Raw genomic sequence first — 15,311 nt, 5'->3', positions numbered from 1 at the left:
GGTCCTGATTCTCATTGTGCCGGGTCAGTGTGGACCCTGAGCACAGTCCCTAGTTACTGGGGCACTTTGGCAGTGCCTTCATCCTGGAGGCCTGAGCTAATCACACGTGCTGTGCAATTCACTGCCTACCTTATTGTAAGCCACTCATTTGTTCTCAGGCCTAAATCTTACTCATCCTATAGACAGGGCTTGCCCAAGGAAGGGCTGTCATAAAGAGAGCTTAGGGACTTTGCATTTGCATCACCAAAAAAATAAGATGGAAATACGTTTCACCCTAGAAAATACATTGAAGGAAATAGTCTTAGCATAGGAGAGGCCTGTAGAGTCTCATAAATCTTTTCCTTTCATTTGCAGTTTGAATGAAGGATATAACATTTAAGTCACTTGCCCTTAGAAGAATTAATGCAAATGTAGGAATGCTTGTGGCTAAATTTTGCAAGAAGTGACTCATGATTTGGAGTATATCAGCTGAGAGCCTTACTGAGCTGGAATTTCAGAAGGCAAGTGCTGAGTGTTTTCTGAAAATCAAGCCCTTTTGAAAGAGGATTTTTTTCAAGGGGACAGCCCAGAACTAAGCATATACTTGAATGTTGCAAGGTCGTCATTATTTAAGTGTGTCTTTTCCTCTCAAAGTCTATAAAAAGGCCCAAATAACTCATGCAAACCTTACTGATGCAACTGAAAAACAAAATAACAGTTAAGATAACTGAAGGTTTTATTTTTCTCAGGAATGATTGTGTATGTCTCAGCGTTGTTATATGGAAAAAATAGTCAATGTGTTCTTAGTCAAATGTTTTCCTTGGCTCCACTTTAGCACCTTCAATAGCCAAGCTTCACCATAGATTAGCAAATGTCCTTGGGTAATTGGTACTCTGGCAGGCACAATATTGTCCCTAGCAGATTAAGCAGTACGTCTGTAGAGTGCAATGGAAGGCATAAAGCATTATACAGATTGTGCTATTACAGGTCTTTCAATATCATATGAGTGGATTTAGTATTTTTGCTGTGACTTTCTTTCAGTGACTATAATGATGAGATTAGTTCCTTGATGATAATGACCACGCCACATCTACATGAGTAGCACAAAGCAGCTGAATCACAAGTCCTGAAAAGTTGGCAGTTTTGCCAAATACTTAACAATCTAAAGAAGATAAGCTATTTTTTTTTTAATCTTGGATGCCTTAAGCTACGTATCTTTATCTATAATTGGGCATCTAATTACCTGAGGTGACAACATGACCTTGAGGGATGCTGAGCCCATACTTCCTTTTCTTTTTGATCAATGTGGAGCTCATTGGCACTGAAATGTGGATCAGTGATTTAGGTGCCTAAAAACAAATACAGGTTGACCAACTTTTAAATATCAAAGTTGAAATATCTTCTGAAAATTTGGAAACTGTAGCTGTGAGCAGTCTATTTTTAGTGGCCATCTGCTCAGGTAGGAAGGCTGTTCCATTTGGCTTGCTGACAGTTTTTAAAATCAACACTGCCATCTTAAAGGCTTCTCCAAAATGTAAATAAAAGAAAACCTACAGTGTTTAAGTGTTTTCTGATCTGTGTGAGCTTCAAGGACTCTTAAATTTCAGCTGGCTCTGCAGGGAAACTCACAGTCATATCATAGCTTTTTCATCACTGTAGGGTATTGCATGTGGTCTAATGAACTGAAATGGGAGAGTGAAAAAAGAAAAAAGAAAGCCTTTAATAAACAGCTGCATGTATTAATATATCTCTCAGTGCTACTGGAAAACTGCAGACATTTTCTTAGGGAAAAAGAGCAATGTTAGTGCTTTCTAAAGGCCAAGTTCTCTTTCACCTGTGTAGCTCCTGTTGACATCAGTGACAAGACCCAACCCTGTGAGGTCATCTGTAACCTCAGGGAGTCCTCCAAGATGTCCCCTCTCACTCTGATGGGAGGTGAGGGTGCTCAGCACTACCTGAATCAGGGCGACAAGCCAGAGTTACTTGCATGTCCCTGCCTTTTGGATTGACACGATGCTGTCCTCTTTTAGCTTATGTCCATGCAAACTAGTTCTGAGAGTTCACTGACATCTCACAGTTAAGTAACAGATATTATGAGTATTTTTATGGTGTGGATTCATTACCCCATTCTAGAAGTATAAATTACACTTAAATTGTATTTATATCTTCTTCAAACTGACAGAGCAATGTAATGGATCACAAGTGTGACAAAGGAATTAAGCAGCATGGGAAAGGGAGAAAGGATGTATTGTTAGATAAGAATCTGAATTCTTCCCTTGTAAATACAAGCAAATTCCCACTGGAAAGGAATGTCACATTAGCAGATAGGATGGAAAGGAGAGAAAGAAATATACAGTAGGGGAATGCATGGTTTGAATTAAGATCTGAGTCCTGGCTGCCTTTCATTTCCACATTGTAATGATAAAGCCCAATTTTTACGACACAAGCCACAGTCTTAAAAATAAATGCACATGTAATACTTTGATATTTCATGTGATAAAATGGCGTGGAGAACCCATTTCAGCATTCAAGTCCCCAGATAGAACAATCAGAGCTGCTCTAATAGAAGCTGCTGAGAACAGTATTCCCTTGCCTTTATTTGAGGGAGGGAAGTATTTGTTTTCTGCAGAGCCATCCAGGCATCCATTTCTTTCCTTTGGTGTCCTGCCTCACTCCAAGCACTATTGCAGCTGACCCCAGCAATTGATGTCTTATTCACAAATACTTTTATTTGTTCTTTAGTGAATGACGACCATTAAAAGGCCTCTCTATTCTGAGCATGGAATAAAATCAAATATACTGATCAGTCCTCCTTCTGTGTTTCTAAGCAGCAGAATTCTCTAAAATGCAACCAGCCCTACACACTACTCCCCTATTTTTTGCTTGAAGAATACAAGATAGCATGCCCTGGTATCAAGCTGTCCCCACTTTTTTGAGGAGGTATTGAAGGACACTTTGTAATCACTGACTGTGATGCTACAGATGGGCTCAGTGCAACATCGTAAGATAAGCAGACTTTCAAATGTTGCATGATGCTTTAGAGGGGAAAATAATCATCACTGTGGCTCCCAGATTTTCACAGATGACTGGTGTGAGTCCCAGCAGAGGCACTCGTTAGATCTCTGTATGATGGGCTTTCTACTGAGCTTCCAAACCAGCTCTGCTTCCTGCGTTCAGGTTGCCTTTTGGAGTGTGAGCCTCCTTGTTTTATCTAGGTGGAACAGATATAGCCAGCAAACAATAGTGTTTGTGGTGACTCATACGGCAGGGTTTGAAGTATTCCAGGCCAGGCAATACAGAGTTCCTTGGGGACTGTTGGTTTCCATTAGTGCCATGTTACTTCTGTAATCCCCTTTGTTTTACCCACCTAAACATAATGAGTGGATAACAAGGGAGATAAAACTACTAATAAAAAGCAAAATGCAAGTTTATTGAGGAAAATTTATCAAGTGGCATCTCTGGACTAATAAGCAGCAATGTAATTCAAGGCCAGAAGAGGGGTTGGAACTGCAGCAGATTAAGAACTGGCCAACTTGCTGAAGTTTTACCTGGAATGGAGGAAGAGAACAGCAAAGGCACAAGGGAAAGTGTAGACAAAATGTGTCCTAATAAGGTATTCTGTGTGCTCAGTGAAAGCATGATATTTGATAATCAACAGTGGTTGTGGGAAACAGCTTCTTCATCTGCTCTGGACTGGATTTTGCTCTCATTAACATGATCTAATGTACATTATCTGACTCAGTTCACACCATCACAGTCACCATGCAAATCACCCTGTTCTCCAGGAGACACTGGCACTAATGTGTAGTTGTGGTTCATTTGTTCTGGGAGTGCAGCTGAGTGTGTGTGTGTGTGTGTGCACGCACACGCATATGTGAGAGAGGAAAAGTGGAGGAAAGAAAGACTGGAGAGCCAGATAATCCCTTAAACTATTTGTTTATGCTTATTAATGAACACAGGCAATTGTCACCTCAGTGTTGAGGGCATCAGACTAGGGGCAGCAACTTTGCAGGTAAGAAGGCTCCAATCCATCTTCATCTGCTGATAGTAATTGGAGGACCTTGTCAGAGATTTGGAAGGGATTTATTGATGTGGTACACAGGATTTGCAGAAACAGCTCTTTGAAGGACATGGTGCTAAATCATTTCTTTTTTCTTTCTTTTTCTCTTTTTAGCTTTTCAGAATTTATAATCATTTGGAAATTCACTTCCTTCCCCTGTCTTCAGCTTTTCTTTAATGATGTGAATGAGAGGAGATGATCTCTTGCCAAATAGAATATTTGGGCTGATACAGTATACTTTGGCAGGATTTGAAATTCTCTCCCTTTTTCTCATTTGCTTTTTTTCCCTTTTAATTAGTGTTGTCTATAGTGTAAGCATGACATCGTTGTGTTGTGTTGTGTTGTGAAAAAATTTGTTCTTCCTATGTAAAAAGGGTCTCTTGGAAATAAAAAAATGTCAATGCTGGTTGAAAATAATGGCTAAGCTATTGCACACCTCTGTTATATATAGTAAATCACATGTGTGCCTGCAAATTTCAGCTGACTGCCATTTCATTTTTCTCTACCTCTGCTTCATAAAACCAGGAATGCAGAATAGTGGAGAAAGACTGTAAAGAATAAAAGTTGTTTTGAAGTTGCTTACACCTTTGTCAAATTCTAGCCATTTGGGCTGAATTTTTCCATGCTGGCTACGTCTTAACCTGAAAGGTGCCTGAGGGCTATTAAAGCAGAAAGGCATCAAGATAAGAAAACCAAACAGGGATGTGGATATCTTGAAGAAGGCAGGAAAGAAGAATATATGGCTCCTCATACTTGTTCTTCTCCAGTGTCTGATGGAGACCCCAGATCCCTCAGAGGTGTTGTCCTATCACCAATAAAACCTACTTGCATAGTAAGGGCCGTAATCAGATCTGGGGCTCTGCAACACTAAGTGTGCTGTTTCACTATTAAGGAATGCATGAAGGATTTAGTAATGAAAATCCTTTTGTAGAGATGTGAAACGGTGGCAGTCCCCAGCAGAGCTGGGAGGAGGCACAGGCCTCATAATTTCCAACCTTAACTGTACAAAATTCTGCACTTCTTTTCTCATTCTGCCTTCCAGAAAAGAGCACCACTGGCAGACGATGTCAAGCCTGTTGTGATATATGCTTGAAATGATGCTGGTGTTTTTTCCTTCCATAGGTTGATGAAAAGTAAGTGTATTTTACAGACCTCCCTGACGGTGTGTGAGGCTGTCCTCTTGTTTTAGGGAGAGGGGAGGCAACCGAGTGTTGAATTGCCAGAGGAGATGCATCTTTTTCTCTCTACACATATCCATTAAAAAAAACTCCTTTACTTTCCCACAACTGGGTTTGCTCAGCTATAGATTTCTATGATACAAGTTTAAGCTGTGCCCTGCAGCTTTATGTTTCTGTCTGTTCAGCCATTTCAGGGTTGTTTCTCTAATGAAAGATCAGCTGTTTTAATTTCTTTACGCAGTTCACCCTTCCCAGCTTCTGAGCTACCCTGGCTCTGTTTCAGCTGTTTGAAGTGTGTTTGAATCACCAAGAACTTTGCCTTCTTTTCTGTTGTGCCATGACTTATTTTTCTTCTTTCAGTCCCTCAAGAACTTGCTGATAGCACTTTGGAAATCAAATATTCAGTACAGTCCAACCTTCTGCACAGCTAAATGCCCCTTGCTGCTTTCATTGGAAAGCTTTAAATTTAACTAGAAGGGTAGCAATTCCCTTTGTTTATAACCATAGCGTAACAAATTGTAGCCAATTGAAAACCATATTAGGATGTAAATTTGTATTATGACTGGACTTTATCAGGGTGGCCATGTTTTTCCCTGATGGTGATTTTCAGCCCAGTTGTTCTGATGTACCCAAGTGTAAAGTTATTAGGGCCATCTGCGGTTAAAGTCTGGGAAGAAAAGACCTTCAGTTTTGTGTGAAGTTGCACTCCGGCAATCTGCCTGCACGTCTGCTGGCTAAACAGGCAAGACATAGAGCAAATGAAAAAATAAAGAAATCTCCTGCAAAGAAAGCTACTCAGATGTGGAGAAGTAAATATCTATATCATCTGGATGGGATTTCAAATGGCAAAGAGCTGACCTCTAGCTTTGTGTTTGCTTCTAATGATGGCTTCTAACAGTGCTACCTGCAGAGAACAAAGACAGTCCAATTAAATCCAGGCCATTTGTATTTTTATCATAGAGATCATACCAGAATCCCCATCCTCCTCTCCTTGACACAGAAATGCAGTGGAATTTTAATTATCTCAAGGATAAAGTGTGTTTTACTTAAAACAAACCTTTCTCCAGCAAGATGGCAATTGTCCTGTGAGTCTTTTTCTTTCAGGTGAATCTTCTGCTCCAACCATTTCCAAGATACTGTGGTAGCTCCTTATTCCTGCTAAGATATTTATGCCTTGCCTAATTTGACAGCTCCCTGTGACACCTGTGCATGGGGAACATGAGGAAAATAAGTGTTCTGTCAAGTGCCTCTAGTCATTTTTCTGGTTTGTCTCTCTCAGCTTTCGTATGACAGGAATGACTTTCTTTATAAATCATGTAAATTGTAACTTGTTAATGGGTACTTTGGTATTATGGATATCTCATATCAATTATTTTATATGTTCTTTTGCAAAACATTTACAGGAAGGATAACAGTGGACCTTCAGTGAAAAATGTGACCAATTTTCTGCCCCATCAGTTGAAACTTGGTTTCTGTTAAATGCAGGGCAGAGCCATTGTCTTCCATTTCCTCCAGCTGCCGTTCAGAGCTGAGAGATTGATGAGCTGCAATGGGTTGAGCTATTTTATTTAAGACCCTGTCTTTAACCATATCCCTCTCCTTTCAGGAAGCTGTAGTAAGCACCTGGATTCAGTTCAGTGACAGCTCTGTTACTCCGTTGGACATTTATGACCCTAAGGACTTCTCCCTTTCTGCCGTATCGTTAGACGAAGCTGTTGTCTCCATCCGCCAGAACGCTGCTTTAGAATGGCCAGTTGTGGCAGCAGAAGGTGAAGGTCAGGGCACATTAATCAAGGTGGACATGATGATTTCTGAAGCCTGCCAAAAGTCCAAGAGGAAAAGTGTCCTGGCTGTGGGGAATGGCAACATCAAAGTCAAGTTTGGCCAGAATGATGCAGACTCCGATACAGGTGGAGATTATGATGCTGATGAGATTGAAAACCATGCTAGCGACCGGCGGCACAAAGTGTCAGATCAGGAGCGGTATGGCCAGGATGGACGATACTATGGTAGCTCTTCAGCAGAGCGAGAGGAAGGCGCCATCAGGAAAGTCAGCACCACAGTAAAATCTGTAATAAAAAATAAAGTAATTAAAAACAATAGGCTGGACGGTGGCAAAGTTTCTGACGATAGCCAGCTGCAGAACATTCCCATAGACTTCACCAACTTCCCTGCTCAAGTAGACCTGCCAAAAGGCAGTGCAGGCATGGAGGAGAATGACCTGGTGCAGACACCTAGGGGCCTTAGTGATTTGGAGATTGGGATGTATGCTCTGCTAGGGGTCTTCTGCCTGGCAATTCTAGTCTTCCTAATAAACTGTGCAACATTTGCACTGAAGTACCGTCACAAGCAGGTTCTGGTGGAAGGACAGGCCACCATGACCCATTCCCATGACTGGGTCTGGCTGGGAAATGAAGCAGAACTGCTGGAGAACGCAGCAGATTCATCACCTCAGCAGGATGAGCACACAACTATTATTGACCGAGGCTCAGGTTGCGAGGAGAGCAACCAGCTCCTCAATGGCAGTGCTCAGAAGAACATTCAGAGCCAGGTTCACAGGTGTGCTGACTCAGGGGGCAAGCTCGGAAAGGAACAGAAACCTGAACCTTTACATTCGCCGACATCTAAACGGAAGCGGGTAAAATTCACGACATTCACTACCATCCCACCCGACGATGGTTGTCCTACTGTCAACTCAATCCTAAGTAGCAATGACGATGACATTAAGTGGGTGTGCCAGGATATGGACCTGGGGGACTCCAAAGAGATAAGAAACTACATGGAGAAGTTCAAAGACAAAATGTAGCTCCTTGCTGTTTTTTTGGGTTTAACCACACCTTGATGCCTTCAGTTCTACAGTATATATTGGGACAGAAGAGGGGGAGGGGAAGGAATCACCAGGAGAAATGATGAGGCAGTTTTTATAATCAGGGAAAGAAATTTGCCAAACTGTCCATGGTTTATTTTTGTTTTTCACTTCGCTTTGTTTTTCCATCAGTTATTCTGCTACTCATGGATTTAGGAAGTGGAATATAAATAGCAGAAAGGAACAAGGAAATGGTATGACCAGTATGATGAACTGGGCAAGATGAGGTTGTGAAAATTTGTTTTATGGGTCATACAAATAATAATGAAGTAATGTTGCAAAGTACCAAAAATATTTGTAAAAAGAAAAGAGAGTATGAGCATGAAAAGAATAAGCAAGAGACAAACAGTAACTTGTCTGTATTTCTAATAAAACATCAAATTATGGACGTATGACCCACAAGGAGACTTTTTAGATTGTTACTCAAGCCGTTTCTTTTTATTTCTTCATTTGAAGTGAAGATGTGTCTTTGGCATTACATATGAAGGAGGAAGAAATTACCTGGTATTTTTATTTTTACTTTTCTGTTTGTCTTGTAAGTTGAGACAGAATAATTTTCCCTCTTGTATTTTTCTTTTAAATATCTTGAAAACAGGAAAATTTTCAACTCACTAAGTTCACAGTGGACCAAGAACATGTTGTTTCTAAGTTAGCTATAAATAATCTCCTGTCATTTAAAGAATTCAGGGGATAAGTATTGACTAATCATTTCCATGCGATGTCTTTTCTGAAAGCCTAAGCCTCCATTGTTTCACCCTAGATAGAAATATGTTCTGTTTGAAAGAAGTATTAATTTTACTTTCAGGTTTGGATTGTTTGTTTAGTTGTTCGTTTTAAATTTCCACAACCAAAGTTCCCACGTTTCACCAAGGGAAGAAGGTGCTGTTTTATTTTAGCTTTTAGAAGTAACAACCGATGGGAGTGCCCCACTGGTGCATTTTAAATGTACCTGGAACTGAGACCATCGCAGGCCAAATATGTACAGCCTGGATTTTGGTTTTTTGCCAAGTCCATGAATTCATAATTTTGTGCTGTAATTTTCTGTTTATTCTAATGTCACCAGCTCTCATCAAGCTCTGAAAGTGAGAAGAAGAATGGACAGAAAGACACTGATTGTCCCCAAACTTTTATTTCCTTGTACTGGGAGAGCTGTCCTCTGGACAGTCTGTGGGAAGGGAGGGAAATATTGCTGAAGCAAGATCACGAAATATCTGGAGCTATTCTATAGATTTTTTTTGCCATTGGACCAGCTAAGACTGAAAATTTTAGACTAGATTGTAAAGCTGATGTTTTGAATAAACAAATACAAAACCAGTAATAAATCTGAAGCAAATACAAGATAGAGTCATAGATTCGTTGTGTGAACTGGCAGAACTGTGTTCACTCAGTGCCAGTTTACACTAATGGAGGACACAGATCAAAATCTATACAATGAGGAAACCACTGTCATCTAAAACCTTTTGTAAGTAAAAGGAAGATGGTATATCCAACCTTTTGGAAGGCAGTATTATGTCCTGACTGTTAGCCAGAAGCACTTGCATTGTCCTATCTTTACCATGTATTTCTTTTTTTTTAATTACTAAACTCAGTAGTTTGGTTTTTTTACTTGGACAAAATCAATCCTGCCACCCAGTAACATAGATGGACGTTTTAACAAGATATGCCTAGTATGCATTGTAGACTGAAAGAATGTAATATTTATTTATACATGTTATACGAATTGTAATTAAAATGCTTTACATGGCTTGACAAATTAACCTCTCTTTTCTGAGGGGAGGGGGCTCCTTCTGTCATTTCTGTGTTGAAATACTGCATCCACTGCCTAACAGCTGAAACAAAATTTAAGCTGCTTTCTGAAGAGAGAATAGAGATGTGTGAAAGTTTTTCACTGCTCTGACCCTTCTTTTGTGAACTGCTCCCCTTCCCACCCAACATGTGGTGGCGATGATGGATGGCAGGAGAAGACAGCAGTCAGGCATAGTTCATGGCAGTGTCACTATTCATCTTGTTCATCTTCATGCCTACCATCAGCACACACAACTCTGGGACTCTTGCTTCTGATGTGTGCAACTTTCGTGCAGCCCAGTCATAATTAATTATGTTGCTTCTCTGATTGATACAGTAGGTTCAGATGGAAGCAAGTTCCACTGAATCACAACTGACACATACAAAGCACCCTGTATCCCAGAGGACCCCAAGCTGCTTTATAAGCTAAGCACAGTGATGCATCAGCCACACCTCAGGGATCAGTATATCTTCCTGGGAAAACGCAGATATCTCTGAGGTGAAAAAGGCATTTACAGCACGGAGCTGCAAAATACAACAGCAGAGGAACAGGAAAAATAGAATGGAGCAAAAATAATACACCTTGTTAGCACAGAATATAATTGTTTAAAGTGTGTTTTTAAGAAGACTGTTAATGTGCTGAACAGGCCCTGTTACAGCACATATGAAGAATGGCATGTCCAGTAACCCAGTGCTCCTGAGCACTTTCTGGGATACTGGTACAGCACTAGTTGGAGAGGAAAGGAGTGATTACTAAATCACTGTTTCTAATCTGTGCACCCTGACTTTTCTCTTTGCTTTTGGCAGCCGAGGCTTTATAGGATCAGAAGAGAAAAGGGTATCTCCATCTAACATGAACAGTTGACTACTGAGAGAAAACCTTGTGAGGAAAATTCATCTTGCCCTGTATTTTCATGATGACATGTGCATGTCTTTCTTGGTCTTGCTGTCTCACCACATTGTCTAAGAACAGTATTCCACAGTGAATGAAAACATTATTCCTAATTCACCTCCTCTCCAAAAGCTCAACTGCTTTCTTCAAGAAAGAAAAATGTGTCTTCACTGAGATTACAAGGGGAGGAAAATCAAAGTTTACCATGAGAAACTATTTTGCAATTCCTTTTCAAAAGCAGTGGTGTAAATTTTTGTTGAAAGACACACTCCTGTATTAATACAACTCAGATTGGGTCCAACATTGCCAAAGAGGAGCAGAGTTCTTCTGTTATGAATAGGAAAATGATAGCTTATTCATTGTTTCAATATTAATTGAAATAATCAGGTTTCTGCTTTGTGTTTGTTAACTGCATGTATAGTTCTCTGTTGTCTGTAGATTTGGACTTAGGCAGTTTGTCTGAAATAACTACCCTCTGGAAAAATTAACGTTAATATAGAGTGATGATCCTTGTGACACTGGCCGGTACACCCATGATGCCTCCTTGGGAGCAAGATTTCATTGACGATTAGCCATGTGTCAGTTCTCAGTGACAGTATTTTGTCATTATATTTAGATAAGAAAAAATAGTCTCTGCAGGGTCTCTCCAAAGCATGTGGTTTCAGAGGCTTGCACACACAGAGTCCGTTGGCTGCAGCCTGTGACACCGGGTGGGACACTGGCCATTCACAAATACATACGGCATTGTACACACGCTGCAGATGACCGTGGACATTTGTTATAGTTCTGACTTACTCTTTACTCTGTGTCCCATAATAATCACTTTGCAAACGCTGATAATCATGTACAGCTGCCAACATGAGCACATCCATGGCCAAAGGGAGAGGCTTAAGCAGCAGTTTCTTAAGTGCTGCAGGACTCGGGGGCAGTCAGTGCAGCCACTTTCCCAAAGCAAATTAAATGGCAACATAACACCCCCGAAGCACATAAAATGGTTTTCTCTGGTGTTTTTTTTTACTAACACATGCCTGTTATTGATGTCTTTTAGTTCCTGAGTTATCAACTAATGGACTTCAGCTAATCTCCACATTGGCAACACGGTGGGGTTTTAAAGCTGTAAGAGGAAGACACCTGATGTACTGCCTGTCGTAATATGACATCGTACTATAGCGAAGAAGAACCACCACTGCTCCAGGTTCCGTACCATATATGTGCTAGTAGTTGAAATGTGGAAAATATGTTCAGACAGGGCATGATGTGTTTAACAACAGTCCCACATGATGCAAAGCCTGTGATCGCTGGGGGGAGGAGGAGGACTCAGGAAGCCTCTCCACTCCTAAGGTCCTACTTCCAACTATTTTGTTAGTCACAACTACAGCATTTCTGACGAGATCCACACCTGCTGTAAATCTAAGCATCTCCATTGAAGCCATCTGGTAGAGCCATGCTAATTGACAGCAGCCAGGAGCCTGGACTGTTGATTTAATGTATATGAGAAGTTCTTGACTGTTTAGGAAGAGTTTTAAAGCTGCTTTGCCACATGATAGAACTGAATTTGTGTGCTTCCCAGGATGAGGGGGTTGTTTGCCCCTGCCATCAAAGTGAGAAGAGATAAGGCTACCAGGAGTGCTCTGGAGACTTGGGCAGGATGGGAACAACGCCTGCCTCTCCTAGCACAGCCTGCTCTCTTCTTCAGCAGCAGGAATTGTTTCATGCATCTTGATATTTCCTTTGCTAACACCTGCCAGCCTGACTGTTTAGGATGTTGCTTCAAACAAAGCAGGGAGAGCGTCTCCTGCTGCTCGCAGCAGCCTGCTGCCGTACGTACCTGCTGCCTAGGTCTGGGCTGGCTGAGCCGCAGAGGAGCTTGCTTTCTTTCCTGAGAATCTTGGCACTGTGCTTCTCTGTGCTCTTTGTAGGTCTTGAGCCCAGAGGAAGCTTAGAAGAGGCCGTTGACTTTGACTCCTGTAACTCGTGGCTGAACAGGAGCATGTCTTCAAAATCGCACAGTCTCTGCAAAGGAAGACAGGCTGTATTTGAAGAGACAACAGAGGGAATTAAAAAAAGGGAAAAACTCAGCCCTGCCTTCACATTTAATTTTTCTGAAGCTACAGAACATGGTGCTTCAGAGACGGAGGCAGATACTGAAATTTTTCAATTTATCTTCCACTGACCAAAAATTCCGTCAAAGCCCAATTCTGAGTGAGCGACCGTAAATGATCATCTCAGCAGGGAAGAAACCACCAGGCTGTGAAATATCATTTATTTGAGAAATTCACATTGGGTCAAATGCCAGGATTTACATTTCTTAAGCTTTGCTGTGCTGCAGTTACAAAGGCAGTGGGATCGGGCACAGAGAGCTGCTCTGAACATCACTCTTGGCAATGTGCCTTACTTGCCAGATGAGGGAATCTATGAGTGCCAGGGGTGCATGGTTGCAAAGATAACACGCTGCAAGGTACATTTTTCTGTCAAGGAGCCAAGATGGAAATTCATTAATAATAATTTGCACTTAGAGGAGAGCCTTTCATCTGAGAAGCTCAGTGACTTCCAATTGTTGGTAAAGGATAAAAATGTGAGCAAGCTGAAGGTGCCCTGTTTTCTCAAATGAGACAGTGCCAGGTGAGCCCGTTCCCCTTCCCAAGGCCAGGGAGCGCAGCTGTACCTGGGTGAGGGCTGGGCCTGCCTGCTGGGGGGAGGTAATTAGGGAAATCACCTGGTGTGGTCAGTAAGGAGGAGTCCAGCTTGCTGGGGGGGGTGGTAATTAGGGAAATCACCTGGTGTGGTCAGTAAGGAGGAGTCCAGCTTGCTGGGGGGGTGGTAATTAGGGAAATCACCTGGTGTGGTCAGTAAGGAGGAGCTCAGCTTGCTGGGGGGGAGGAGAGTGTTTGGGTTGTTGCAGATGAAGGTCAAGCACTGTGTGAGAGCTGTGCTGCTGCAGGGTGGTGTGAGGCAGCCGTGGGACTGCAGGAGGAGGGAGTGGGTGAAGGTAAGAGAAGAAGCAAAGCTCTCCTGTTGCTGTGAGGCTGCTGGCACAGAATGGACCTTAGTGAAAAGTGAGTCCTGCTTTGTTTGGGGTTTTTTTTTATTACTGGGTTGTGTTTGGAGGGAAGGAGAAATCTTACTGTGTGCTTAGGTGTCCCAAGTTTGGGAATCAGCACGAGAAACTGTGTGTTGATTGTGCCTTAACTTTGGGAAAGGAATAAGATGCAATTTTGCCTGGTACATGTACATGGGAACACCTGATAAGGCAAAATCAATGCGGTACATCCTGGATCGGATGCTGGATTCTGAATCCTTCTGATATGACTTAACTGCTAGGAAGTCCATGTTCCTTCAAGCAGTGATCATGCTGACTTGCCCTCAGTTTCTAGAAATATTTTGGCATTGACTAAATTTGAGAGATGACCTGAAAAAGGCTCTCAGTTTTGGAAAGGAGGGATGCAGTTCATGGTGCTACACCCAACTTCCTGAGTTGGAAATAGGACAGTGACCCCCAGTGCTTGCACATGTATCTCTTCTTTCCTTCTTGCCAAGCTCCCAGACCAAGTAGCCATAGCAGCAAGAGTGTTGCTTTGTTTTGAAAGACTCCTAAACTGGATTTCAGTGCTTAAAAATAAGCTGTCAGCAAAGATGCAGCAGCAGACAGAGATAATGATGCAAATTACCAAATAACTCTCCCTCTTGATTACTTATTTTGGACAAACTCAGACCCATTCTTTTTATGCTTATGCTAGGGAGGGATTAAAGCTCTTTGTTTGAAGCGTCAGTGTTAAAGCCAGCCACGAGCCTCTTGGAGACAATATGTCTGATGTTCAGCTGAGCCATATCAAGTTGCAAAGACACCCTGGACTAATCAGCCCCTTGGCTGCTGGAGGGGTTGCTCTGTGCACTGTCAGGCATGGTGCAGCCAATCGTGCATCTTTATGGAGGTGCAGTACCATGTTTAGAGACAGCTGGTAACTTTTTTTTTTCCCTTCTATTTTCCCTTCGAGCCTGTATCTGAAGGTTTTTCAAGTAGCCAGTTTCCAGTGTGCTCTCTGGCTATTTGGGGTGGTGGGTGCAGGGGACACTGAAGTACCTCTGTGCTCTGGCTGCTGGAGTAGCTTCTCAGCCCTTCTGAGCCTTGTGCCGCAAGACAGCTGCGAGGGTCAAATTTAATCCCCCGAATTCAAATAATGTCAGTAGCAACTGAATTCCTGGAAGCCACAATTTAGGTTGGAGTCCATCCTAAACAGATTGCAGCATCGTAATTATCTGGGCACTTCTGTCTGGCTACAAATGCGGGATAGGAGGGAAATCTTACAGAAGGTTTTTGGTAGTTTTGCCACTGTCTTGCACGTGGCCTGGTGGAAGAGGTACCTGGCTGAGAAATGCCTGTTCTGCTGTCGGCCATATCAGACTCTGTTCATTCACTGCTTGTTTCTTTCACTATTGGGATATTTTCAGCTGCCATCTAGCTTCCTGAGATTGCTGATTTAACTTTCAGCATTACTAATGAAAAGCCACTGGTACAAATTCATGTTGTTCAGATCTCCTGTGGATGTGGGG

General features: G+C 42.0%; 1 protein-coding gene across 1 annotated transcript in view; it reads left to right on the top strand.

Annotated features, from left to right (window-relative positions):
• TMEM132C (transmembrane protein 132C) overlaps positions 1 to 9,836 on the top strand; it is a 222,007-nt gene extending 212,171 nt beyond the window's left edge. The window contains exon 9 of the mRNA XM_074887463.1: positions 6,824 to 9,836. Coding sequence (XP_074743564.1) covers positions 6,824 to 8,023 — 1,200 coding nt within the window. The 3' untranslated portion in view covers positions 8,024 to 9,836. The remainder of the gene's footprint in view (positions 1 to 6,823) is intronic.
• Positions 9,837 to 15,311: the final 5,475 nt, after the last annotated feature.

The sequence above is a fragment of the Strix uralensis genome, chromosome 17 (genome assembly GCF_047716275.1).
Source record: "Strix uralensis isolate ZFMK-TIS-50842 chromosome 17, bStrUra1, whole genome shotgun sequence".
Taxonomy (NCBI): Eukaryota; Metazoa; Chordata; class Aves; order Strigiformes; family Strigidae; genus Strix; species Strix uralensis.
The sequence above is the reverse complement of the archived record's forward strand: the minus strand, read 5'-3'. Positions and strand labels throughout refer to the sequence as shown.